General features: G+C 40.4%; 2 protein-coding genes across 2 annotated transcripts; both read right to left on the minus strand.

Annotated features, from left to right (window-relative positions):
* Window positions 1–1,662: 1,662 nt before the first annotated feature.
* On the minus strand, window positions 1,663–17,946 carry zbtb22b (zinc finger and BTB domain containing 22b). Its single transcript, XM_078266963.1, has 5 exons — window positions 17,212–17,946; window positions 11,673–11,909; window positions 9,235–10,026; window positions 8,454–8,732; window positions 1,663–7,187 (listed from the first exon to the last, which is right to left on the minus strand). Exons 2-5 carry the CDS (start codon window positions 11,907–11,909, stop codon window positions 6,111–6,113), a joined length of 2,385 nt encoding a protein of 794 aa, XP_078123089.1. The 5' UTR covers window positions 17,212–17,946; the 3' UTR covers window positions 1,663–6,110.
* A 101-nt stretch (window positions 17,947–18,047) lies between these two features.
* Window positions 18,048–26,501, minus strand: kifc1 (kinesin family member C1). The gene is made up of 17 exons (XM_078266964.1): window positions 26,412–26,501; window positions 25,632–25,718; window positions 24,748–24,847; window positions 24,524–24,577; window positions 24,124–24,165; window positions 23,355–23,553; window positions 23,087–23,252; window positions 22,673–22,840; window positions 22,294–22,407; window positions 21,979–22,065; window positions 21,679–21,876; window positions 20,403–20,567; window positions 20,119–20,257; window positions 19,742–19,881; window positions 19,512–19,585; window positions 19,200–19,275; window positions 18,048–18,759 (listed from the first exon to the last, which is right to left on the minus strand). The coding sequence occupies exons 2-17, from the start codon at window positions 25,713–25,715 to the stop codon at window positions 18,715–18,717; spliced, it is 1,851 nt and encodes a 616-aa protein (XP_078123090.1). The 5' UTR covers window positions 25,716–25,718; window positions 26,412–26,501; the 3' UTR covers window positions 18,048–18,714.
* Between the last annotated feature and the right edge of the window lie 499 nt (window positions 26,502–27,000).

Genomic DNA, 27,000 nt, shown 5'->3' on the forward strand with positions numbered 1-27,000 from the left:
GATAGAAGTCTTTTGTCGAAGGATAATTTCTCAACTTTTTTCCTCCCGAATCCCATTTTTATTTAATTGTACCACAGATTAAAATTATATTTTGGGGGTAAAAAGCCATTTTGATTTCACGAAAATGTAGGCTAGTCCTGGAATGTAGCTACGATATATCGGGCCTCATATATGCAGAGGAGTGATCCATCATTCACTGTGAAATCTTTCTTCTTAATTTTTGATAAATAAAATATGTTTTTATACAGCCTCTGGGTTGCTGATTTGGATTTTGACTTAGTTCTTAAACTAAATAAATTGTCTATTCTTATTTATTTAATTCAAATCATTTTGTAATCGTCTCCCCAGCTGGTTGATGATCTCACAGATCACACCACTGTTTTAACCGACATTTGTAGTTGTAGCTACGAATGCAGCAATACCGCCTTTAATGATGTGACTGAACGCCACTACAAAAAATAATTAATTCTTTGGCAGGTTAATACAAATGTCAGTGTTTCCACTAGTAGTTCCATTCATTACATCGTGGGGGGGGAGGTCATAGCAATCCTTGGCCTCATGTTACCTAACACATTACACGATACAATTGTTCTGATGTGTTACACACACAGTGAGGTATACTGATTTTTAAATCTGGATAAAAGAGGGTCTGGCATCATATTAGTACTTGGTATCAGCAGATATCCTGAGTTGTGGTATCGGGGAAAGAAAAAGTTGGATCCTGGCATCTGTAGTTGTAGTTTCTTTGCAGCATTGCAATATTTATGTATTGCCAATTAATAGCATTAATGTTGCTGTTTTCTTTGAGCATTTAGACCCTGCAGATGCTCTTTAACCTGCGCAGTTCAAAATCAGGCCTAAACCTGCGTAGCTTCTGTTGGTCTTTTAAAAAAAAAAAAAGTCCAAGATCTAGTTTTTTAAGACTTGAACAGAGATTAGAGACAGACAAAATCCATCATTTGCACCAAATAATTTATTAATCCATCATTTTGATACAGGGCAGAGGTGAATATTGATGTACTGTAGTTTATTACATTATTAGTACCACTCAGGATTTACATAAAAATGTATATTGTCATTTTCTGTTCAACAATCATCTGGTCAATCAGAAGACGTGTAAGCAGTTGTGTAACACAGTTTGTGGAATGTACAAAAATAATTGAAATACCTCTGTCTAGTTTTCAGCAGCAGCTTTCAGCTCTCTACACAGATCCTTCCAGCTTTACTTTCTCTTGATTAAGGAATGTTTGGTTCTTCTATCACTCGTTTAAAATGAGAGAAACCATGTGGCTGTAGTTTAGTGTGTTTTAATTTTTGTTTGTCAGAAACTGTTTAGTGTGTTGGTGCAGCAGGTGAAGCTGCAGAGCTGCTGGAGACACAGCCATCATGTTAATTTATTTACCAGAAGGCATTGTGAAATAACAGGGTGCTTATAGGGCCCCGCAGCCACAAAGGGGCCTTAAACGATTAGAGAAAATGTGAACTCTCTTTGGTTTTGGGTCTTCAAAAAAGACACTTTCTGATTCCGCTCATTTCAAAATATAAGGGATGTGAAGGTGATATAAACATCAAATTATAACAGCCTTTTTATATATATATATATATATATATATATATATATATATATATATATATATATATATATATATATATATATATATATATATATATATATATAGTTTTTGTATACTTTCCATCAAGTGTTGTTGAGGTTTTGATTATTTGAGGAATTTGAATTCATAACAGAATCTCACATCAGGGCTGACTAGAGGAGACGTCTTCAACTACTGGGTGTAAAAAGTAGAAATGATTCTGTCTTCCATTGCTTAGAAGTCCAGACTGGTTTCACAAGTAGCGACCAAGAGTTCACATGTTTCCGACAGAGCCTTTTCTGAACACAAAACCCCTCCGTCTCTTCATGTGTTTTGTTTGTGGAGGAATACAAACGTACAAATAAATGTGCTCATCTTGTTCACCTACATCCACTGCTTTTACATCCAGTGTTTTCTCTCTAGCTGTTCAGCAGAGGAGCAAACAAATGCAACTGGAGCAGTCGTCGAGGAAACACTTGAGGTCACACTTCACAGATCAGCGAACACATACAAAAGCCAACAGTCCTTTCATTTAGTCAGCGCTCCAAAACCTGCATATAAAAATGTCCAAACCCGGCCTTCACAGAAGGTAAAACATTCTGATCCTTTATCTCTTTGCTCTACGTAGGCAGGTAAAAATGTCTAAGAGGTCATGCATGACATGTCATAATAATTCTTCCACCACAAACTGTCCTGTGCTGCAGCTACACTGGCACACTGAACTAGTGTAGAGCATTAGTATTGTTGCTATGGTTACCTCCAGTTTAATATATCTTGTGCACGCATAGATAATGGTGGTTAAACTGCTGAACTATGTTTAAGATGTCCCAATACTAGGTAACAAGAAGTGGTATAAAGATACTTTACAACACCTGTATACATTTGTTTTAACTCGTGTTACTTCTAGGCCGATATGTGTTGTTTTCATTGTAAGATTAGATTATCACAAATAGAAATAATTGTTGAGCAAGTAAGTCAACGTACTGGTAAGGCACCTGAACCTGTTTGACAAAAATGTTGGTATAACAAGTACAACCTCCTATACAAGCAGAACCTAACTACGGAGTGTATTAATGGAAAAGCAAAGGCAGAAAGTATCTACACTGTGTATCAGTAGTTGTAGTTGGTTGATGTTCAGTATGGTCCCAGTATGGATACAGCACAGAACTCAAAATGTATTTTAACAACAGCAGGGCCCAGAAGAGAATATGGTACTTGAAGAGAAACTATGACGCAACATTCCTGTCAGGCTCAAAGTGGACAGATCAACCTGCATTTCAATTCGGCATCTTGAGAGCAAGTTCATTTTTGTATTGCAAGAGAACAACGATGCAATTCCAAGTCCTGAGACCCCACAAGTACCTCATGTTATCTGTAGTAGTATGTAGTATTAGTATTATCATTATGATTAACATGACTATCAAATGAATTGTTTAAAGCATGTCTAAAATAGGGCGCCCGGATAGCTCAGTTGGTAGAGCGGGCGCCCATATGTAGAGGTTTACTCCTCAACGCAGCAGGCCCGGGTTCTACTCAGACCTGCGGCCCTTTGCTGCATGTCATTCCCCTTCTCTCTCCCCTTTCATTTATTCAGCTGTGCTGTCAATAAAGGCCTAAAAATACCCAAAAGAATAATCTTTAAAATAGAAAAAAAAAAAAAATATATATATATATATATGTGTGTGTGTGTGTGTCTAAAATAATGACTAGTGTCCTTTGCAACTTACTAGAACTAAAAGTAACACTTTATTTAAAAAAAGAAATCAATTGGTAGGTTACGATTACCAAAACTACTACTGATAATACAATCTTCAGGATGTTTGACAAGTCAGATATTTACTTAGGCATTTTCCTGGAATCGGACAGTTCCAAAAAGTGAAATCAAAACATTGCTGACCTTAACTCTACCAGAAATCTTCATCTATCGATCTGGACGTCTCAGAAAACTTAGATTTATTTGAACCAAACCAATGTTTAGCCAATGTTTTAAACTCAAGTACTTGGACTATTAATGCATTCACATCTGGGACCAAAACAGGAACCACCGCCGCTGATTAATGTGAACAGAGAGGGAAACAATGCTTTTCTCAAATTTCAATGAAGAAACAACAATGTCTCTCAACATTTACAAACTTTTGGGAGGTGAGTACCTGCGTGACTCAATGATGCTTTGAAAATGATTGCAGGAACAAAAATCCACCAGTGGAAAATATTTGAATCCAAAGACAAATAATTCCACAAAAAGAAAGTAAATGAAATATGTGGCATAACAGATACTGAGAAATTGGGTTTTCTTTTCATTGTGGCCCATAACTTCTATTCTGTCAACCGTTCAGAGGAGGTACACTTGTAAACACACTATACACTGTATAGCTTAGATAAGACCACCTTGTTCCATCATTATCAAGGAGACACACTGGAGGTTATTATGATGTTTGGGGGAACCCAGTGCAGAACACTTTCAAATACTTTCTCTAAAACGGATTAACTCATTCCAAAGCAGATCAAACGGCAGCAAACGCATCAGTATTACAAGTTAGTATTTGTTCTAAGTCTGATGATTAAAGGACATATATTTCTATATATTTACAGTAATAATATACTTCTCAAAGCACGAGAACTCTGTGAATAAGAGGAAAGTGAAAGCAGGTAACAGCAGCAAAACTGAAAGCATAAGGGGCTTCTACTGCTGAAAGGATTAATCAATAATCACCTACATGCTTTAAAAGCTCCAGAGGGGAACTTCTGCAGCTTATCAGTTACAGGTCGTGTATGTGTAGGGTTGGACGATATTGGAAAATAGATTGACAATTTCATCTTTTGCTACTTCAACAACAAAACATTAAAGGTCCAATTTGTAATACTGACAGCTAGCATTTGAAATGGTTAGTGCACCGGACTCTCCTCTACACTCCCCAGCGTCGAAGTTCATGGGCTTGCCAGGTGGCAAAAGACCGCGACCTTGCGGAGCTTTGTGCCCGACCGACAGCCACCCTTTCTCGGCTTAACGTCAATGCAGCAGCCCATGTCTCGGTCACCGTCTGTCGGCTATGGCGGGGAGATTTTCAGTACTACTACTTTCTAGACCCGTTATACAGCGTGTCTATACACTGTACATTACACATTATGGTTGCATGCCGGTTTGTAACAAAGAGGAAATCATTTTACTGTACAACATCACCTTAAGGCTGGCGATGGTAATGGTAACGTTAGCCGTGATAGAAATTAATGAAGCTCAATATTACCTGTTAAGGAGGAAAATTAGCCAAGTGGGCATCCTTTTGGACTCTAAGCTGTCTCCATCTCTTAAATGCATCTCCAATATTTTTTTTTTTTTTTAAATCACGTCTCTAGTCATGCAACTGTTTAGAAAATGCCGAGTTTTTTTTTAGGTCGGGTAGAATGAATCTTACTCTGTTAATCCAGGTAGTTTAGTTGCTGCTGCCATCGCTGCAGCCCGCTGTTTTTGCGTGTTTGCAACATTCCATTCCACAATGGAAATTTCTAAAGAAGAAAATACTGTCTTTAGCATTGTTGTCAGAGAAGATAGTATTTCAACTTAGCATGTTTCCTCAATATCTGATGACATATTTTGGGATTTCTTTTGATTAAATACAGTAAATATATTACATATTGGACTTTTACGTTTTGAAAACAGAAGGTAAATAAGCAGCAAAAGACAAAACTTGTTCCTGTCTGGTAAACATCTGTCTGGGATCTATCAGGGTTCACATGTGATGAGGATAAATGATTGTGCCTTTACTGTAATAATCCAGCTCGGGCTTCAGGCAAAGCAGCACCGTAGTATCATCTAAATCAACATGGCAGTACGTCTGTTACGTGGGACACTGAGGAAAAGTTGTTGCACTACTGCTAGATGCAGTAAGGAAGAAAAAAAACACAAATCTGCAACTTTAGATACATTTTTTCTTAGTTGGACTATGAATTATGTGTTGAGTACATTTTCTCTTGCAGATTTGTGTTTTTCTAATCACATGACAGTGATACATTACAATTCAATACTGCAGAAAATCACAGCAATTTAGAACAGCCATATAATGTTGTCACAGAAAGCAACAGTTAGTGAAGCACTGTCTCTTCATTTTTGGTTTCCTCTCGACACGCAAAGCAGTCTCCCACAAAACCAAAAACTATAATCTCGACTATAACATCTTGGATACTTTAAAACAATAGCTTACTCACTGAGACAAAAGGTCCATTTTTAATGAGGCCACTTTTAGGAGGCAAGTTTCCAAAATATTTATGGATGATTAGAGATAGCATCAGCATGACCTCACGGCTTTAAGAACCCTTTTTTTCTATTAAATACTTACAGGTTCTTCAGCGTGTGTGTCCAACGGGAGCTTTGCCTTTTTCCCCCACTCTTGACAAAGTACACACTACCTGCTTGAGTGTTGGCAGTTACAAGTGTTGGCAGTTAAAAACAGCAGCAGGAACAAGAAGCACGACTGTTTGATGAGAAAGAGGCACCCGTTGGACATAACACACACTTCTGGTTTAAGTCACGCTACTGTCATTGGCACTGACTTCACACACGTCTTCATCACACACACTTCGACCTAAACCTAGACCAGCAAACATCCCAGATCCCTGACCGGGACCGGAGACGACTCCCAGAAGCGACCCTGCGGCGGCCATGCTGTTAATCACACTGTTGTTACTGCTGCTACTTCCCGTGGCTGAGACGCCGGTGTGCTGCGGTGACATAACAGCGCCGGAAAGATGTGGAGAAGAAACTGACACTCCTCCTCTCCCTCCTCCGCCCAGAATACTGCCCTGTCCTCCCTCACCTGCAGACAGGAGGAGGTGAGGGGAGGAAATCAAATCTGGCCCATCCTCACCTCCTCCTCTTCTCCCTCCCTCGCCGCCGCTGCTCCCGCCTTCTCCACTCTCTCCTAGCCCGCTGCGCCTCTCACAGTGCGAGCGGTGCCTCATGAAGCTGTCGCGCCACATGAACTTCTTGCCGCAGCCCAGGCAGTCGTATGGCTTGAGGCCCGTGTGCGTCTTCATGTGCTCCGTGAGGTGATGCTTCATCTTGAACTTCTTGGCGCAGACGGGGCAGTGGAAAGGCCTCAGGTCTAGGTGCATGTTAATGTGGCGGTCCCTCATGCTCTTGTGGGTAAAGGTCTTACCACAGTGGCACATGAACACTTTCCCAGAACCCCCAGCACTGTTACCGCCACCACTCCCACCTCCTATCCCCCCACCGTCCATGCCGTCAGCTCCCAAGCCGCCCTGGGCTGAGAGGTGGACCGCACCGTGCTCCAGACTGGGACCTTTGAAAGAGGCTCCTCCCATCATGGCGCCGGCCATCCCCAGGGGAGGGGCGGCGGCGTCCAGAGAGAGTCCGGATGCCTGGCTGTAGAGGAGGATCTGGTTCCCCTGCATGTCCAGGGGGAAGAGCTGGGCCCGGGCCGAGGCTGCAGACTGAACCTGTCCCAGTAGCGCTGAAACAGCACGGTTAGCGCTCTGGCTCTGACCTGCTGCGCTGTCATGAAGGTGCTGCGCTAAAGTCTGGTCCATTAAACTGCCTTCAAACTTGAGGTAGTCTTCTGAAGAATGGCAGTAGTCCACCTGGAGACAGACAGAGAAGCTGGTTTTAGATCTGTGATTAATGCAAAATGCCGGGATTTTGCTGCATCAGGACAATTTGCAAAATTTCAAACTAGTGATTTAGAAATACTTTTCAGGGATTTTACACAGACTTCTCTATAGAACCGCGAGAGTCCTCAAAACCTGCATGCTGGACAGACAATGTGCAGTGCAAGTCTCATATGCTGCTGTTACGGCCACACCAGAAAAATTCAAGTCAGCTGTAACCGTCAACATATTAAAGGACACCATTCCCGAGGATTAGTTAAAATAAATTAAATTTATTCACATAAAATAACTACTGAAAAGTTAACCAAAACTATGGGAGTCTGGTAGCCTGGGAAAACCCTGACGAACTTCCGGCAAATTTGAGATTTGCTCTGCAAGTCCGTCTGGCCAAGAGCCCATTTCCAATTTTTCCAAATCGAGGCACCAATCACAACCGTTGAGGCGGGCTTTACACGATGACGATAGCGCAACATGCTCGCTGGTTGAGATGTTTTTCCGTTTCTCTGCATACGTCATCTCCTTCATCGCTCTGATTGGTTGAAGGTCTATCCAATTGCGCCCAGAGGCATTTGAGCAGCGTCCGTTGGTGACGCCCCTTTGGAAATGGGCTGTGAATGAACCTTCCCCAGACCCACGCTCAGTTACAACTGAGAGTGGGTCTGGTGTCAACCAGGCTAGGAGTCTAGTGGTCTGCCCCCCCTAAACTATCAAAATAGTCTCTAAACTAACAAAGAAACAAAGCTGTGAAAACTAGACTACCAGACCGCCATCCTCAAAGGAAATAAAAACAGCAGAAAGAAAGCAACAGGAACAGACACGCTAGTGCAAGGGCTGCTTCCGTCTGACAGGGAGAGAGCCCTGTCTCCCAGCCTTCCTTATGTACAGGAGGAGGGGCCACCCACTAATGGCCAAATCAGGAGCACCTGAGATAGGTAGAGAGGGAGAAGAAAAACAAGGGGGGGCGCAAAACAGCTGCACAAATAAAAAAAATAATTATTCTTTTGCACATCACCCAGGTTTAGATGGCTGTATTTCAGTTTAAGAAAGAAACTGTTTCAAACTATTTGTATACAATTTGAAATTATGCAACATTGGCGCCCCCTGGTGGTGGTATAAAGCATCAGTTTGCACTGAGTCTGTCTCATTTTTCTACAAATAAAAACTTGCTGCTATCAGAATATTTACAATAGAAAGATGTGATAATCACATGAAAACCCTTTCAAACAGGCTTCAGCTCACCTGTGAGTCCAGGTCGTTCTCAGCTCGGCCTCCCAGATCGCCTGAAAGGCTCCTAACGTTGGAGATGTTGAAGTCGCTTCTCTCCCTCTCTCTGGCCAGCTCCATCTCCCTCTCATCCTCGTCCTCCTCGTCTTCTCCTCCCTCCTCCCCGGACACTACGATGAGGTCGTCGTCCTCCATGCGTTCGGTTTTCACCACCACCCACTGTTTGCGCGGCATGATGCTGGGCTGGCTGTAGGTGGGACGCTTCAGCAGCGGCAACGCCGAGTCCTCCCCGTCCTTTCAAATGAGACATTTCGGACATTTTGGGTTAAAATCAAAATAATACAATAAAAACATCTGTCTGTGGCCGGGGTTAGCTCAGTTGGTAGAGCAGGCGCACATATATAGAGGTTTACTCCTCGAGGCAGCGGCCACGGGTTCGACTCTGACCTCTGGCCCTTTGCTGCATGTCATTCCCCCTCTCTCTCCACTTCAATGTCTTCATCTGTCCTGTGAAATTAAAGGCCTAAAATGCCCCAAAAAAATAATCTTAAAATTAAAAAAACCTCTGTCTAAAATAATACATAATCTCCTTAGGGTTTTTATATTGCCAATTGGAAGTTTCATCTTTAGGAAGTTGCTTTATGACTTTATGTTCTGCTCATGACAATGCTGATGAAAATACTGTACATCAATTATTGACAGAAAGAAATATTAAAATATAAAAACAAAGTTGATCTTTGAAATAACAGCAGCTTCATGAAAATACAGCTTTTGTGTTAGTGTGGGTTGCTCACACCTGATAGGAAGACACGCCAAAGCTGTCGCTGACCCCAACTTCCTGCTCTGACGCTGAGCTCATTTTCTTCCTCCTCCCGCTGCCTCCTCCTCCTCTTCCTCTCTTCCTCTGGTGGTACAGCACCTCCTCATCCTCTTCCTCCTCTGCTTCCTCCTCCTCTTCCTCAATAAGGAAGGCTTCCTCCCCTCCTGATGGGGTGCAGTAGCTGGGGGTGTTGCTAGCCCCACCCCCGTCCACCGAAACCCCCGCTGCGGCCGTGCCGCTTCCTCCAAAGCTGCTCCCGTCCCTGGGGCTGAAGTAGTTGGTGCTGCTGGGAGACTGGCTCTCACTCACTGAGGGGCGGCTGGGGGGTTGGGGGGCACGCTGGGACTCGTTGGACCCCACCACCTGGGATTGACCCCCTCCGACAACCCCATCACCATCACTTCTAGCTCCGCTACCGCCGCCTGCCACACCGTCACCATTGCTGCTGCTGCATCCGAGGTTAGCTGAACCTCCATCTCCTCCTCCGACACTGGCTTCACCCTGGACACCACCTCCTCCTCCTCCTCCTCCTCCTCCTCCTCCTCCACTGCTCCCTCCTCCCGCTGCAGCCCGGCCCTCCCTCAGCAGCTCGGTGCATTTGTCCACGATGTGCCACATCTGCAGGACGCTGCCCACCGTGAGGTAGTTGACGATGTCCTCGCGCAGCATCCGGAGCTGACCGGTGTAGGCGCAGCTCAGCACGCTCTCAAATGCCAGTGGGTCCATTAGTGCCGGGATGGAGACCGTGGACATGTTCTTCAGTAGTACCTGGGGAAGGACCCAATGATACATCACAACAGTCTTGCATAAACTACTCGAAAGCAATACTTGTATCTTACCGGAAAATGACTTTGGTAGAAGTTAGAATATTACTTAAAGTATCTGATATTTACAGTACTATCCATAGCAATTTTCTGATATTAAATGTGCATAAGTTTTAGAAGTAAAAGTAAAAAAAAAAAAAACTTTGATTATGAACTTTATGGGCAAAGGTGTGTAACGTTGTCTTCATTACCACTGTCGTCGGGGTGGTCATTGTCTGTTACCATGGCGGCAGAGCCTGCACCAGGTGCTTCCATGACACTATCAGTCAGATTCGCCAAACTTCCTGTTTTTTTCAGTGTGATAAATTTCTTCTGATTTTAATTTGTAGTAACGAGTAACTAAGATGCTTGGGGGAAATGTAGTGGGGTAAAAGTATACATTTTATTTAGGAAATGTAGTGGAGTAAAAGTAAAGGTTTCCGGAAATATAAATAATGAACTGGTCTTTGGCAGTTTGAGTAACACCTTCTTGGAACAGAAAGAAATACAGACACATATTGAAGTGTCTCTGTGGAGCTGCTGTCACGCTGCAGGCCTTTTTTTTCTCAGTTTTAAATTTGTGCTTTTATCTGATTAATCTTAATGACTCTTCATATCTATTAGACTATGCTCTTTATTCATTTTCTTCCAAAGAAATAATAATAAGCAGATCATTTTAAACCCATTTTACACAGATTTGATGTCTCTGGCACATCTAAACTTGCGTTTTGCAGCAATAAAGTACTTATGACCATTATTTACGATGTATATTTACTCCTCTTTTAAAGAGACATACAACTTAGATCTTGTAGATCTAGTATAATAAACTTGTGAAAAAAAATGAAAATGATGTCACCTATACCTGATAATATAAATTGGCAGCGATGTCAGAAATGTGTTAAATGTGGTTTTAAAGGCTTCACTCTCCCTGATTTTTCCGACACATTTTTGGTTGCATTAAATACCGAGTGTTGACGAAGTGCGTTGCATCCACAAAGACTAATCAAGCCAACTAACTCCCTTTGAATCCCTAGTCATATCCATTATTGTGTCTCAAAATCCTCTATGCTCGGTCTGGCTAAACCAAACTGTAATAGGTCCTAAAATTGAGACAGCTGCTGCACAATTCAATATCATTTCTCAAATACAAGCTGCATGTAGAAGCGGTTTGCATGCCTCTGAATCTGATTTTAGGCAGTGGTGTAGTCTACGTGATACACAGGTATACACAGTAAACCCACTAAGAAAGATATACCAGTTAGTTCCATATACCCACTTAAAAATTTGCAATGGCACGTAACAACATACTTTCCATTATAATTTTGATATATTTTGAATTGTCGGCTAAATAAAGGTATTTCCACTGGAAATTGGTGCATAAAAGTGTATCATTATGCAGGAAAAGAAGTCTGACGCTCAAAAGTTTCCTGGCCCATATATATAGGCCCATACATATACAGTATACCCATTACAAGACATTAGACTACACCACTGATTTTAGGGTAACATTTTATACATGGTCCAGATCAGAAATGAATGAATATGACTCCATGTAGCTTTTTTTTATGTGCTCATGCTGATTAGAAAACATCAGCAGCATAACACTCCCACCTGGTCATGGAAGTAAGGTGAGGAGGCGGCCAGGACGCAGCGGTGGGCCTTGAACACTTGTCCCTGGACGTGGATGGAGAGGTCGCATAGCCGGCCGTCTTCCCTCTGCCGGTTGAGGCTGTCCAGCACAGAGGCCTGAGCGCTGGGGAAGCACACCTGCACCACCGGGCCAGATGTGTCACTGGGAGCAGAGCTGCTGCTGCTGCTGCTTCCCACTTCCATGGGCAGGGACTGCATCTAGGTGGTAGAAACACTTTCATAACTCCCAGTTTTGGCAGTTAAATGAAATTTTGTTTTGCCATTGTCAACTAATCTTTACGTAGTACATGCTTTGGGAATTCAATTTAAAAATCCTAAAATACAGTAAGCAAGATACTCGCAGTTTATTAAAGTAGGTCGTTTTTGTTATATGATTTATGATGTTCCTTACCATTACCGGGACGGGCGTGTTAGCAGCAATTCTCATTTACGCACTTATCACAAACCTTTATGGTTCTTGGGGATCGTTTAACCCCCATTTTAAACCAGAATGTTGCCTTTATGATAATCCATGTGAACTGAATCTGTTGATCCAACAAAGAAATCAGGATAATGCAAAAAAAAACAACACTTTGGACTTGGTAGAAGTGGTAAAGTGTTGGTAGAACACTTTAGACTGTGTTTTGATGCTTGCATGGCTTCTTATACTAAATGGGGCTACTGTTGATGTGTAACTGTGCTAATGTCTTACTGCTTCCTGTAGCGCTGCATGGCTTACTGAGAAAGCTTATTTGTTGCTGTAGCTGTCTGTATGGTGTCTTGTTGACTTCTGTCTGTATAGTTTAACCTGTACTAATGTCTTGCAGTTTCCTGTTGCTCTGGTCTGAAATCATCCGGCCAAAGGACTACAGTTGAAAATTAGCCGGCTGGCTAACACTGGCACATTTACAGAAATGTTGATTAATGTGTGTTGTCCTTTATAAAATAAAGAATAATAATAATAATAATAATAATAATAGAGGTGTTAATTACTGCTAAAAACTAATGATTATTTTTTTATTATATTTATTTTTTATTTAACCTTTAATTAACCAGGTAGGCCGTTGAGAACAGGTTCTCATTTGCAACAGCAACCTGGCCAAGAAAAGCGTAGGCGTGCAGAATAAGTGGGCATTACAAATGCCGGCACGTAGTGAGGTGCAAGTAAGTCGATGGATGTGCAATATACATGAACAGAGAGTCTATATCAATGCTGAGACGGTGTAATCTACTTATTGATCACTACTGTCGATTATTTTCTTGATCAATCATAATTGTTTATACTATGAAACATCAGAAAATAGAGAAAAATGTTCAACTTAGTTTCCCAGAGTTGAACATCTTTAAATGTCTTGTTTTATCAAAGCGACAGTCCAAGACCCTTAAACATTTAGTGTACAATGTTATTGATCACTATTATTAATAGAAATCATAATAACGATGATTAAATTATTATTATTAGTCGTAGTTGTATGAGTAGTACTATCGACTATGCAGCTCCGTGTCTTCCTGACTGGTTTAAACTTTACCAATGTGTTGCATTTTAAAAGCTTGTCACATTATCCTTTGTATCAAATCTTGATCTAGAAACTAATGTCAAATAAATGTAGTGGAGGAAAAAATGTAGAGTTGAGTGACAAAGCAACATCAAATGAAATACAAAAATGTAAAAGTTTAATTAAAAATTCAACTTAAGTAGCCTACCGTACAGTGACAAAAGTAACAGTCGAATCATCTCGATTGATCCAGCACCTGATCACTCGATGATCGTTCTTTTAAAATGCAACACGTTGGTTGTGTTGCATTTTAAAGTGTGTTTTAAAGTTGTAATGAAAATAAATACAAATAAACACACCACGGATCACTTAACTGGTCCAAACAACAGAACAGATCACAGAGAAGGTGGTTAGGACCAGTAATGTTAGTGCCCTTTTAGTCCAGGCAAAGTAACTCATTTTGGAGCCAAAAATAGAACTAATTGTAAAATATTTTTTTTGTCCAGAACAACATACTAAAAGTCCTAAGAAATCCTAGTTGAGGAAATATGTTTAATTTTCATCAATGCAAGATGTGTGCCAGTAAGGCCAGACAACAATACACCCCAATGGGGCTATTTTTTTTCCTTTACTCCTTTCAAAATAAAACTTCATACAATGAAAGTATCCATGAAAAGTAACATTTTTGTTTTACAAGTTTCTTGGAAAAATCTTTATATTGACCTTAAGAATTGATTGCACAATCTTGCCTCCAGTTGCTTTCTAAATTCTTTTTTTTTATTTGCGAACAACCCTTACCTAATGACATTCCCCCACAGATAACATCAGAAGAAAGTCAGAATAGCCATCTTAGTCATTAGTAACGTGGTGAGATTACATTTTGCTACCTTGTTGTGGTGGGGAGGCTTGTGTGCCTCCGTGACCCTGAAGACTATACCGGCGGGGGTTATATGTGCATATTAAAATTCATTTCAAAAGATACTTGTAATCCAAAAAAAGTTACTTTTCATGTATACTTTTACTATGTAAAGTTTTATTGTGGTAGGAGTAAAGGAAAAAAATAAGCCTATTTGGGTGTATTTTGGGCATATTCATTTGCATATTAAAATTAATTTTCAAAGAAACTTGTAATACAAACATTTTTACTTTTCATGTGTACATTCATTGTGTAAAGTTTCATTTTGATAGGAGTAAAAGAAAAAAGTAGCTCCATTGGGGTGTATTGTTGCCTGGCCACACATCTCGGATTGATTAGATTTTAACATATTTCCTCAACTAGGATTTTTTAGGAGTTTTAGTATGTTGTTCTGGACACCTCATAGAAATGATCTAAGTTGCAAAAAAATCTTTTACAATTAGTCTGTCATAAAACGCTTGCCTGGACTATTTGTGCCAGTAAGAAGCTGGTCATGACCGCTGTGCCACTGGTTGCGACCAGTGTCTTTAGCGCCCCTAGTGGTTGTGACCAATGGTCTGTGCCAGAGACCAGCTGGTCCTGACCACACGGATCTTCATAATCAATAATAATAACAATAATATTATATCTGATATAGTGTATTTTATAGACAAAAGATTATGATCTCTGACATTTATCCAGCTAACAGTGCTGCCAAAACGACAGGAAAGGGGAGAAAATACTAAAGCCGCTTCACAGACCACAGGGACCACAGGGACCACAGGGCAGACCACTGAGGAGCTGGTCGCGACCTGTGTCTTTAGCGCCCCTAGTGGTTGTGACCACTGGTCCGTGCCACAGAGCAACTGGTCGCGACCACTGATGAGCTGGTCGCGACCAGTGTCTCTAGCGCCCCTAGTGGCAGTAACCACTGGTCCCTGCCAGAGACGGCTACAACCCCTGCTGAGCTTTTGATTAAACTTTATTATCATTTTGGAGGCTATAGTTTGTGGTGCTGTTGTAGTGTTTTAATCTATTTATATTACACTCCAATATAAATAGGATGGACAAAATATTAGAAATGCCTCTCAGTATGTATAATAGTCTACAACCTCAGGCTGGGCAATAGGGAGAAAATCAGATACCACGATATTCTTGACCAAATACCTCAATATCGATATTGCGGCGATATTCTAGGGTTGATAATTGGTGCTTTAACAAAATATCTTCACACTTAGATTTTAGATTTTAATCATCAGTAATGTGGACATAATGTCTAAGTGGGGAAAAAGCAAATAATAGAACAGCTAGAACAGTCTGGTAAGTTCAGAAAAGTACATCACTTTACTGTAATGCAGCCTTTAAAACCAGGAAAAGACAACACTTATGTCATATCACGATTATACGATATCCAAAATCTAAGACGATACCTAGCCTCATATCACAATGTCGATATAATATCAATATATTGCCCAGCCCTACTACAACCACTTAACAGCATCACAAACTGCAGCTTTTTTAAAGTTGAATCAACTCCTTTCTCTACAAGTGGTTATAAGTGTCATCGAGATAGGGTTTAATGCAGGGCTGTTGAATCACAGCAGGTTAGTTTTAGCTGGCAACGAACTGATGGGAGATCAAATCCACCTCTCAGTAATGCATTCAATTCCAGATATGTCCAAGTTGGTTTTTGTCAGGCTAGACAATTTTGAGCAAACATGAAGCTGTAATTCTGATCTCACCATTCAATAACACATTTACCAGTTCATTTGACTCTTCAAACTATCCAAATTTGGTTTATTAAGTATAACTCAAAGTTATTTGTCAACCTGACTAATTCTCAAACAGTAAAAGGACCCCAAGATTAATATTGCAATTACTGGTAAGTGTGTAATCACATCTTTATCCAGTATCACATAGTAGTAGCTATGTAGTAGAGATGGTCCGATACCATTTTTTGCTTCCCGATACCGATTCTGATACCTGAACTTGCGTGTCGGCCGATACCGAGTACCGATCCGATACCAGTGTGTCATATATTTCATTATTTTTTAACAACTGTATACTACTATCCCTGTATGATGATATGATTTATATCTTTGTCGTCGGTCTGGCTCAGGTTAAACTCTTTGTGAAACATGAATGCCACAGAACGTTCTTTTATTCTGCAGTTTGACAGTCAGTTATAACCGAAAAAGAACATAAATAAACTACTTTAACATATTTTTTCTTTAGGGCTTTATTACGTGGTATCGGATCGGTGCATAAACTCCAGTACTTCCCGATACCGATACCAGCGTTTTAGGCAGTATCGGAGCCGATACCGATACTGGTATCAGAACATCTCTTCTATGTAGCATAAGATGGTTAATGCAAAGGGAACAGTTGCCAATCAAGGAAGCAGTTGATGTCATTGTTAACTAGAAAACACTCTTAATTTACCCAGAATACACTGCAAATGAGTCCTACTTGAGAGAGTCAAGAACTAGACAGCCCTGTGCAAGTGTCTATTTGAAGTCTCTTTGTTAGATCTCAGTCACAGAGTGTCTTTGTGCAGCCAGCCTCTGCTGCAGGTTACCCAAACGCTGCACAGTATATATATATTTGTTTTTTGGAATTTTAGTTCTATCATCGAATATGTTTGTATGTCATTCGCCTTGTGGGTTATATCAGGCTACCCCTGCACTCATGACACGTGAGCTGATTTCTCTTTGACAACATAATGATAGTTATGAAAAGCTCAGATCAACAATGTCATGTTGTATTTTACAGTGAACAAAAACACATCACGTCAAAAATGAACAGGGAAAAAGCCCCCCCACCCACCACACCACTTATATTTGCTTGCTGTGTTGTATTAGTGCATGAGAAAAATCAACAGCTGGAGTACAAACACTTTTAGTTGGCAAGCTACAAAAGCAAAGCTGTTGATTGAAAATTCAAACTGGCGTTGTTGTGAAAATGTCGCTGGTGGTTGTTTTCTGCTTTCAGACAGCAGACAGAAACAGTTGCAGTCCATCAGAGCTTCCGACTCTAGTCATACCGTTACAGATGTGACGTTAGCCTGCTAGCTAGCTCAGACGGCTGGCTACAAAAAAAAAACATGAGCCGCTGCGGACGTTAAACTCACCGCTTTAGTTGACACTGCAGCCTTCAGAAGTACAGTCTCTGTCCGAGCTGACGGCAGTGTGTCCTGCCAGTTTATGCTGGCCCTTAAGTTTCGGGACCATTTTTAGAGAATGTTCTCCCCATCTGATCTGTTCTGCAGCGGCAGACAGCGACGCGTCGCCTTTAAAAGGATTCCAGACATACGAGCCAGACTTTGGCCGACAAAAATAAATAAAATACACAATGAAATGAACACATTTAAATACATCATTGTAATATTTAAATATATCGTTGTATTATTAACAATATTAAACAAGATTGATTTAAAATAAGATTTTTTTTTTCTTCTTTATCTCAGAACATTAACATACATTGTAAATGTTGCATAATGCGCAACATTAATTCCCATAATTTTCTTGATATATTTACATGCAGTCTTTAAAAACTACTAGAAAGTAAAACTAGAAAGAAAAATAATAATCATGACCCTGATGTACATCATGTCCAATGTATACAACCTGCGACTGAAGCAAACAGACCGCCATGCTGGTTAAGCAATGAACATCAATCCTTTGCCACTTTAATATAAAGACTTAGAAATGTAGCATATAACCAACCTCATTTAATCTTATTTATTGTCTGTCCGCTGGGGTTGACATGTCATAATGAATGCAACTAGCTGTGACAGACTCCTCAAACAACCAATATCAGAAGTCGTCAGTATAACACACAATCCCAAAAGATAACACTGTAGTGTGGTTTGGAAAAATGTTTCTGTAGAGTATACAAGACACAATGCTTTAGGTTAACAAGAGTTTGCAATGGTTTAAAATAAACACGCAAAGGAAATATAAAAAGCTCATTTACAGTCTTTATTTCTACCTCTTGTTGGGCCAGAGAGTAGATAGAAAAAAAAACAATTACACTGAACAGAAATAAAAGTATCTTATCTACATTAATGAGCTCATATTATGCCCATTTTCAGGTCCATAATTGTATTTACAGGTTGTACCAGAATAGGTTTACATATCTTTTAAAAAACACCATATTTTAGTTGTACTGCACATTGCTGCAGCTCCTCTTTTCACCCTGTGTGTTGAGCTCTCTGTTTTAGCTACAGAGTGAGGCATCACACTTTTATTCCATCTTTGTTGGGAGTCACACATGCAGTACCTAGGTAAGGACTACAAGCCAGTCAGAAGCAGAGTATGAGGGCGTGCCATGCTAGCAGCTAGGTGAGCATTATAACATGTGTTACAAAGTGACGCACGTTCGTCACGGAAGTAAAGCTGGACTACAATAGAGCTGTTTGGAGCAGTTTGTGAACAGTGTTTTCTGTTGGTAAAACACCAACAGAACAGTCTGAGATGGTAAGTCCCTTGGGGGGGGACTTTGGGCTTTTTCACTTTATACACCTATAACAAGCACAAAAAGATTTAAAACACAATAAAGGAAAGGGCAAATGCATAATATGAGCACTTTGGTAAATAGTACGGGAAAAATCAAAAGTTTTTTTAAGCACTGTCTACTTTCTGTTGGCACTTGCGGTCCCAATTACACAGTCGTTCACCTGTAAAGAGAGAGGAAACACAAAACATCAAATGTCAAAAATCCAAGTTGGTACAGTGAAATGCTACATTCAGATCGTTTAATACTGGAACATATTCAGCGTTTAAAGCATTTTAGTTGTCATTTTTCAATTAAACAGATTTCAGTGAAACGGTGGAAAACAAATTTGAGGAAAATGGTAATACATTGATGAAGACTTGAAGAAAAGAAAAAAAAAAACAACAACTGTTGAACATCGCCAGATGGGACATTTTTGATCCAGAAGCAGGAAGAATTGAACTGCATCTTAAATAGCTTTCTCTTTGCTTTCCTGGCCAATACAGTAACAAAATAAGTTCACTTTATCTCCAATTTCACATCATGTTCTCAATGTACTCTTGTCATCTTATACCAGCTGTCTCATCAAGAAAGAACATTAAAACAACCATGGATGCAACTGACCTTGCTGGCAAACCTCAGGGAGTTGAGGGTTTCCCCAAAGCTGTCCGGCTCTGGGGCGATGTTCACAAACATCAGGCTGGAATGAGGAGAACAGAAATACAATAAGCATTAAAAAGTTAGAAAGCCCTCCTTTCCTGGGTAAGAAGAACCAGCAAAAAGCTAACCGAGTTATAATTTGTCTGCCCTGATTTGGGAGGTAACCAGCTATAATATGGGGGTTATATTCTGAATTTTAGATAACACCCCTTACTGTGAAGATACGATAACACAGCATCTGCTGAAATCTCAAAGCTACGTTGATGAAGAACTCACGTTTTGCTGTTTCCCCCCAAACAGCCCTGCAGAAGGTAGGTGAGCTTGGAGTTCCTGTATGGAACATAGCTCTCCTGGAACACAAACAAATTCATTTCATGTCACAAACAAAATGAATACTGAAGTATGTTCAGCATTTTCTATCATGTAAATAAACCGTATTATCTTAGGCTTCACAGCCTCTCTGAACTCAGCATAGTTGTTTTTCAGCCAGGCTGCTGCTTACAGACCTTGTTGGCCAGCGCGCTGATGACGATGCCCAGGTTAGACAGGGAGCCGTTGATTGCCGTCATCTCTTTAAAACGCTCGCCCTGAGACTGGCTCTTCAGCATTCTCTCACTGCCAGCCAAGTCCACTAGGCACAAAGTGGCTATGCATACAAAAAACAAACAAATGACATCTTTAATAAAAGAAAAAAAAAAGAGCAGGTTTAACTACATTAAAAACATATACAATAAAATGATCTTATAAAAAGAGCACATATCACATATGCACAAATGGCAGCAATTTCAGACAACTGAACAAGATATCCCATCTTAACCACAGATTTTTGATATTCTAAATACATAAGTGAAACAACATTTCTAATTCGCGAGATTATACTCACACTTGCATTTGACATCTCTGCCAACATTCACTCCCTCGATATCCAGCTGGAAGACCGAATGGGAGCGTGAAGAGCGGTCATTCTGGGCAGTCTGGGCCGTGGAGCGATTCTGATTGGCCAGCATAATCAGGCCGAGAACCTGGCAGGTGGAGGGGATCATATAGATTTACTGTAAAGTAGAATGTATAAACTACATGGCACGTACATCGTTAACTGATATATTATACTTGAGTATTTCTATAGTAAAGTAACTCAAGCGACTGATATACACGTGCTTGCCGTACCTGATCCTCGCTGGACACCTTTTGGTAGGTGAGGTTGGTGATCGTCACTTCGTTGTTGGTCGACTTCCTGATCTCGTGCTCGGGCCTCTTGTTGGCCTTGCCGGTGAAGAGGAGGTCTCGCAGGGTCTCATTGTAAATTTCAACAAAGCTGGCTGTGAAGGTAAACTGAGATAAAAACAGAAATGGTTACAACCTTTAATAACATTGTTCACTTTCCCTAGTCATACTGGATCTCCTCCACAGATACAAACACACCGTATGCCACAGTCCCAGAGTGCAAATAAGAGATAATTTGTGGAGTTAAAATGTACAGACCACCCTTTGTTTGTTTTGGTGGCTGGCATCAGCAGTGGCACACTGGAAATCTACGTTACTTATGTTTGACACTCAGGACCACAAAAGGGCCATGTCACGTCAACCAGCCCTACCAAAGTCAAATTCCTTGTGTATGTAAGTACGTATACTTGGCCAATAAATCTGATTCTGAATCTACAGCGATGTGACAATGTGCTCTGGGAGAAATCACACTAATGTGAAATTCTCTCGAGGAGCTTGTCTCTGTGCTTCTGTCTTGTACTGTATTGTGACATTGTGTTGTCCTATAAATGTGTCAGAATGTACTTTCCATATAATCCATGAGTATCGGAATCAGTGTAAAATCAAAGTCCTGAGCATTTGGTTTTGGGGAATAAGTAGTGTATTTAATACTGGCTATAAATTACAAACACGTAAACCGCAAACAAAGTATTACCAAGTAACTAACACAGTAAAGACCTGAAATCAAGACAAAAAGCAGCTATCGTTTATAAATTTTATAACAAGGTTTCAAATGACAATGTGGAAACAATGTGAAAGGGTGGGGGTGGGGTGGGGGGTCGCTCGTAGTGAGATCAACCTACAGAGAATAATCATCTGTCCGGCCACAACTTTACTGTTTTAGTTTACTCCGACTGCTCTCATAGCGGTTTGAGCCACATTAGAAGACAAATCTCTAAAAACTCGCTGTACACTACCTTTTCATCACCAAAGAGCAGACAGACACAGTAACCACCTAGCTAGTTAACATACACAGTGGAGCATTTAGCAGCTAAAGAGCCAGATATTTCACTAAGGAGGTATAAAGACCAAAAACTGAGTTAAAAGAAAAATTAATGTTGGACTTACGTTCATCAGGTGGCCACAAACACGCCACAAAACGAAATGTTGTTGCTGTACTGCTGCCCCAAAGTGGCCAAGGAGAATACTACGACCTCCATTAGAGACGTTAGACACTAACCTCCCAGCCTTGTGCTCCCAGTTTCTCTGCTGCTCTGAAGATTTGCTTCACAGCTCTGGGAATGACACCCCTGTAGTCGTCGTACTCGCTTCCCTCCATGGTGTACGTCTTTCCACTTCCTGTCTGGCCATAGGCAAAGCAGCAGACATTGTAGCCATCCAATGCTGACTGCACCAGCAGTGAGATCTCTTCGAAGACCTAAAACAAGTTCACAAAATCACCATGAATTTGATTTTTAAAAACAGCCACAAATTATTAATGTGCGTCTTATTTTAAAACAGTTTGTATTTATTTGTTTACCTCATGTTGTGAAGCCTGGGGCCCAAACACCCGGTCAAAATTGAAATTGTAATTCTTCTGAGTATCAGACGTTTTGCCTGTGTGAGACTAAAAAGAACAAAAAGGCAGAGATTTATGACATTCTTGGGAAAAAAAAATCAAAAGCAGCGCAGAGTTCCAAAATAAATAAATAAAAAAACTAAGATCCAAAAACTGCGATTACCACTTATTGCCAAAGGTGCATCCAGAGAGAACAAACAGGAGATCTTTAAGATTGCAACTTTAACCACAAACATGCCTTTATTTATAGATCTGATACGCTGACAGGATTCTCACCTCTTCTGTTTTGGCCAGTGTTATTGTCTTGTTGTCACTGACCGGGAGCTGAATGTGCTTGCTGAGGCCTCCCTCCACCAGTGGGCGCACTCGACAAAAGACCCTGATATTGCCCTGCATGAAAAGAGAATTTCTGCTGAATTAGTCAGATGGACAAATTATTAGTCAGTGAGAGGAGTAACATTTGTTTGGTTGTTTGACACAGAAGGATTCGGCTGTCTAGTGCTAACAACACAACAAAGTACAAAAATAAATCACAAAGAAAGAAAGAAAAAAAAACACAAAAAAAAGGGGGAAAGAACTTCATGGAATAGCTGAAAGGCCTTTAAAGTTGCTGTGACTGGGCTGTGTTGAGCCGTTACGCCACATTGTAACTTGCCTTGAGCTCCTGGATGGTGTTATGGAGCCGCCTGCGCTCCATCTCCCCAGCATGAAGCTCGTCTTTCTGCTGGACCACGGTGTCTTTGAGACGGGAGATCTCCTCCTCGGTGTTTGTGAGGGTCGTCTGCAGGCGGGCCAGAGCCGACTCCTGCACTGAAAGCTTCATCTGGACAGCAAAGAGACAGAAGAAAAGATACAGCTAAATTGTGTCTGTTCCAAAATATGGCCATCATATTATCTCTTTGTATGGCACTAGTTTCACTGAAGTTAGCCAGGTCAGGTCTGCCAAATGGCATATTATGTAATTAATTTCCCCTTGCGGGATTAATGAAAGGTATGTCTTCTTTATATTCTGATACCACACACCCAAAATAACCAGTATTAGTTGCTATTCCAGCAGCAGACTTTATACCTTGAGAGTTTGCAGCTCTGTCTCTTGGCTGTCTCGGAGAGTCTCCATCACCTTGTATTTTCCCTCCAAGTTGGAGAGCTCCTTTTCAAGAAGGCTCTTGTCTCCAGACACTTTCTCCAACTCATCCCTGACTCCCAACAACGCCTGCAGCTCCTTCTCATACTCACTGAAATCACAGAAAAGAAAAGGACATTTATTCATCGTTCCAACGTCAAATCAGGAACACTACAATATGATGAATTTTATCCAAATGAAAAGTTCCTTGTACCTGATCTGGTTCCTCTGCCTCGCAAGATTTTTCTCCATTTCAACCACTTTTGTGTGGCTCTGGACCACTGTATCTTTGAGAACCTCATTCTCCTGGTTTACAGACTTGATCTTGGTCTGGAAGTTACGGACCTTGCCCTCCATGTCGCTGACCTTGCCCTTCAGGTCCCATGGTTGACGTTTGGTGGCGCCACCCCCACCTGTAGACGACAGCATCATTTACAAGTGTGAGTCTTCCCATGTCTTCCTCTCAGGCCACTATAGAACAAGCCTTTTCTACATACACCTTTTTCCACATAAGACATCTTGAAATGCCACAGCGGGGAAAGCACAGATGTTAAGAATATAAAATGAATGGTGGCTGAGTCTTGGTATTGTGCATGCTGGCTCACTTTAATAGAGCAGAGCCAGTTTATATTATTTATAACACCTGTGAAAAGTGTCTGCTGTGAAAAAGGCCTACTCTAAATAAGATCATTCACTTGGAGAACATCTCATCCTACATTCATTAACCCCCCCCCCCCCTTGCACCAATACTGGTTGGTAAAAAATTTAAAATCACTGTCATCCAGTTTACCATTCCATAGAGATGGTTAACATTACATTCAATCTCCAAATCATGGTTCTTCATTTGTTAGAAAGGACAATTAGCTCTTGTTCTCCTCTTTCATAAATAAAGCCTTTAAGTACATTATATAAAAACATTAAAATCACTTTTAATGTGTCATAATTTACTAAGGAACAAGAACCTTGTGAAATTGATCTCTCACCTGCTTTTGGGACAGTGGATGCAACAGTTTGTTTCAGGACACCTGATGGAACAGGAGTTAAGAACAATACATGAGAAATCACGTCAAAATCATTCATGCAACACCAAAATCTATCACCTTGATAAAAACCCGGCCTTATGATACGTCCAAACCACTTCTTCACTTTCTTACTACCAGTTCGTAAGCTATGCCACATATAAGGTCTATATTGGCCTGTGTGTAGTGATTTCTAACAGAGTGTAAAATTGTAATTTCCCCACTGGGGATCAATAAAATGTATACAATTACATTAAATTAAAATATAATACCCAAATGCTCAATGCTCACTCCCTGAAATCCTGACAAAAATGTATGCAGCATATGCACGTTCGTCCATCACCAATCAGACAGCTCATCTTACCTCTGGAGGGACCAACAGCCACAGTGGCAGCTCCCCCAGCTCTGACTGGCCTAGCTGTGTGGGGAACAAAGTGAGAAAGAGAGGTATAGCTTTTGTCTGAACAGTTGATAATGTGTTTGATTACACTTTTCAAGAATAGATCCTTATTTCATATGTATTGTTACATTCTGACTTTTGTAAATAGATGGTTTTCTTTTCTAAAAAGGTTAGAGCTAGTGACTTACAAATAGGCGCCTTGGTTGGTCCAACAGCAGGTCGCCTGCCACCGACGATTGTAGCTGCGGCACGTGGTTTAACAGTCTCTCTGTCCTTACATAACTTCTTCTGCAAACACAAACACACATATATATATATATATATATATATATATATATATATATATATATATATATATATATATATATATATACACACACACACATATACATACACATATATACATACACACACACATATACATACACACATATATACATACACACACACACACATATACATACACACACACATATACATACACACACATATACATACATATATATATATATATATATAAAAAACTAGAGCAATATTTCAACTTTTGGGGCTGTAACTATAACCTACTTTTTATTTTCGGGACACAGAAATGTTTACCAAGTCTATTATATAGGCTCTATTGATGACTCCCATTATAGATGCAACAACATGAATGCTTGACAACTGAATGCAACCTGATACATACAGCACCAACAAAAAAAAATACTGTAGTTTAGTTTCAATCAACACCATGTGACACTGTCACAACAACAACTTAACCTTCTTTATTACATTGTACATGTTTGTGTAATCGTTTGCCTTAACAGTGTACAACATAATTACATTACAATTGGCTTCATGGCCAAGAGAAGAACTCCATTTTACGGTTAAGATTCTATGTGGAAAAGTGATAGGTCAACATCTGTGTGACAGGTCAACATCTGTGTGACAGAATTCATGAGCTGGTTAACAGGTTACTTTGCAGTGCTACATGCAGAGCAGCTTGAGGTTTAGCAGCAGAATAAAACTGACAGACCGAGAATAACGGGTAAAGCCAAAGAATGAAAGGATGTAGATCAATTTTAGTACAAACCTGAGCAGGCCCAAAGTCTTGGCCATTCTCTGAGCTGCTGCTGGAAAGAGCCCTCTTACTTGTACTAACTGGCAAGCGGGACATGATCTGTTGAGGGTTAAGAGGTAAATATGATCAAAACCAAAACAAAATATTACAGAAAACATCAACATCTCCATGTCACACGAATCTCCATCAGGAGCATATTATCCCCAGTTTCCTTGTATTACCATTACATTTGAGTTAGAGGTAACTTTAGCATAAGCATCCCTTTCTCTGAGAAATAAATACCCAGCCATGATTTAAAAAAAAAAAAAAAAGGTAATTTCCAACACCTGATTAGACTAGCTAGCTAGGTCAAGCCTCGCTTTACCGGTTATCCTGGATTTATAAATTCTGCTTTTTTGAAACAGCCGCCAGGAAACAGGGAAACACAATGAAGCAGGAAAAACGACAACCAAAACTACAACCAAAACCACAACCATTAACGTTACTGTACACATTTAAACATACACATTTAATATCTGTCGACTCAAATACAAAATGAGTCACATATGAGCGTGTTAAATATTACATTAGCTTCGACTGGATTAACGTTACCGTTTGCCATGTAGCTAACACTGACAAACCAACCTTCATGTTATTATCACTAACGTCAGCTAGATAGCTAGTAGTTGCCGTTAGCTTGAGCATAAAAGGTAAATAGCTAGTTACGTAAAACTAATGGAACTATCGTTTTTGTATCATTACTGAGCAGAGTTTTACAACCCCCCTTTAAAATGAGATGAACGAAACATTTACCTTAACTAAAGTTGAGTTTTAGCAAAAGGGTGTCTATCTCCAATCCTCTGTCTGTCTCCGCTCTCCGGCCGTTTGAATTTAAAATTTTGAAATCGAACTGTTATGGTGGGCTCTTCGGACAAGCTACCGTGATTGGTTGAGCCAGCGTAGACCCCGCCTTCGTCTTTATGTATGCTTGGTACAGCGTACGGAGTGTCCCGCTTGGGCGGGATACACGTAGTTCAGAATCAGAATCAGATTTATTGGCTTACTTACATACACAAGGAATTTGACTTCGGTAGGTGTTAACTCTCTAATACATGGGTGGTTGACGTGACATGGCCTTTTTGTGGTCCTGAGTGTCAAACATAAGTAACGAAATGTCTAATCTGCAAATAAATGTGGTTATATTGTTCAGAAAAAACTGTTTTATATTAACATATAGACCATTCATGCCGGTCATATTCCTGTTTTTCACAATTTTCAGCCAAACCAGGAAAAGCTCATATGGCGTTACTGTCCCAAGCCCATTTCATAAAGTTTGATTTTGAATAAAACCAATTAATTAATTAATATATTTTCCCCTTGTTTAAGTACATATTAATACCAC

The sequence above is a fragment of the Sander vitreus genome, chromosome 14 (assembly GCF_031162955.1).
Source record: "Sander vitreus isolate 19-12246 chromosome 14, sanVit1, whole genome shotgun sequence".
In the NCBI taxonomy this organism is placed as follows: Eukaryota; Metazoa; Chordata; class Actinopteri; order Perciformes; family Percidae; genus Sander; species Sander vitreus.

Excerpts from the sequence above, each read along its gene's own strand:
- kifc1 (XM_078266964.1), bottom strand. The coding sequence starts at position 25,715 with ATGTCCCGCTTGCCAGTTAGTACAAGTAAGAGGGCTCTTTCCAGCAGC. Across the intron at positions 23,253-23,354 it reads AGGCAGAGGAACCAGATCAG|TGAGTATGAGAAGGAGCTGC; the intron begins GTACAAGGAACT and ends CTGTGATTTCAG. Across the intron at positions 22,408-22,672 it reads ACACCATCCAGGAGCTCAAG|GGCAATATCAGGGTCTTTTG; the intron begins GCAAGTTACAAT and ends CTTTTCATGCAG.
- zbtb22b (XM_078266963.1), bottom strand. The coding sequence starts at position 11,909 with ATGCAGTCCCTGCCCATGGAAGTGGGAAGCAGCAGCAGCAGCAGCTCT. Across the intron at positions 10,027-11,672 it reads CACCTTACTTCCATGACCAG|GTACTACTGAAGAACATGTC; the intron begins GTGGGAGTGTTA and ends GTCCTTCCCCAG. Across the intron at positions 7,188-8,453 it reads AGAACGACCTGGACTCACAG|GTGGACTACTGCCATTCTTC; the intron begins GTGAGCTGAAGC and ends GTCTGTCTCCAG.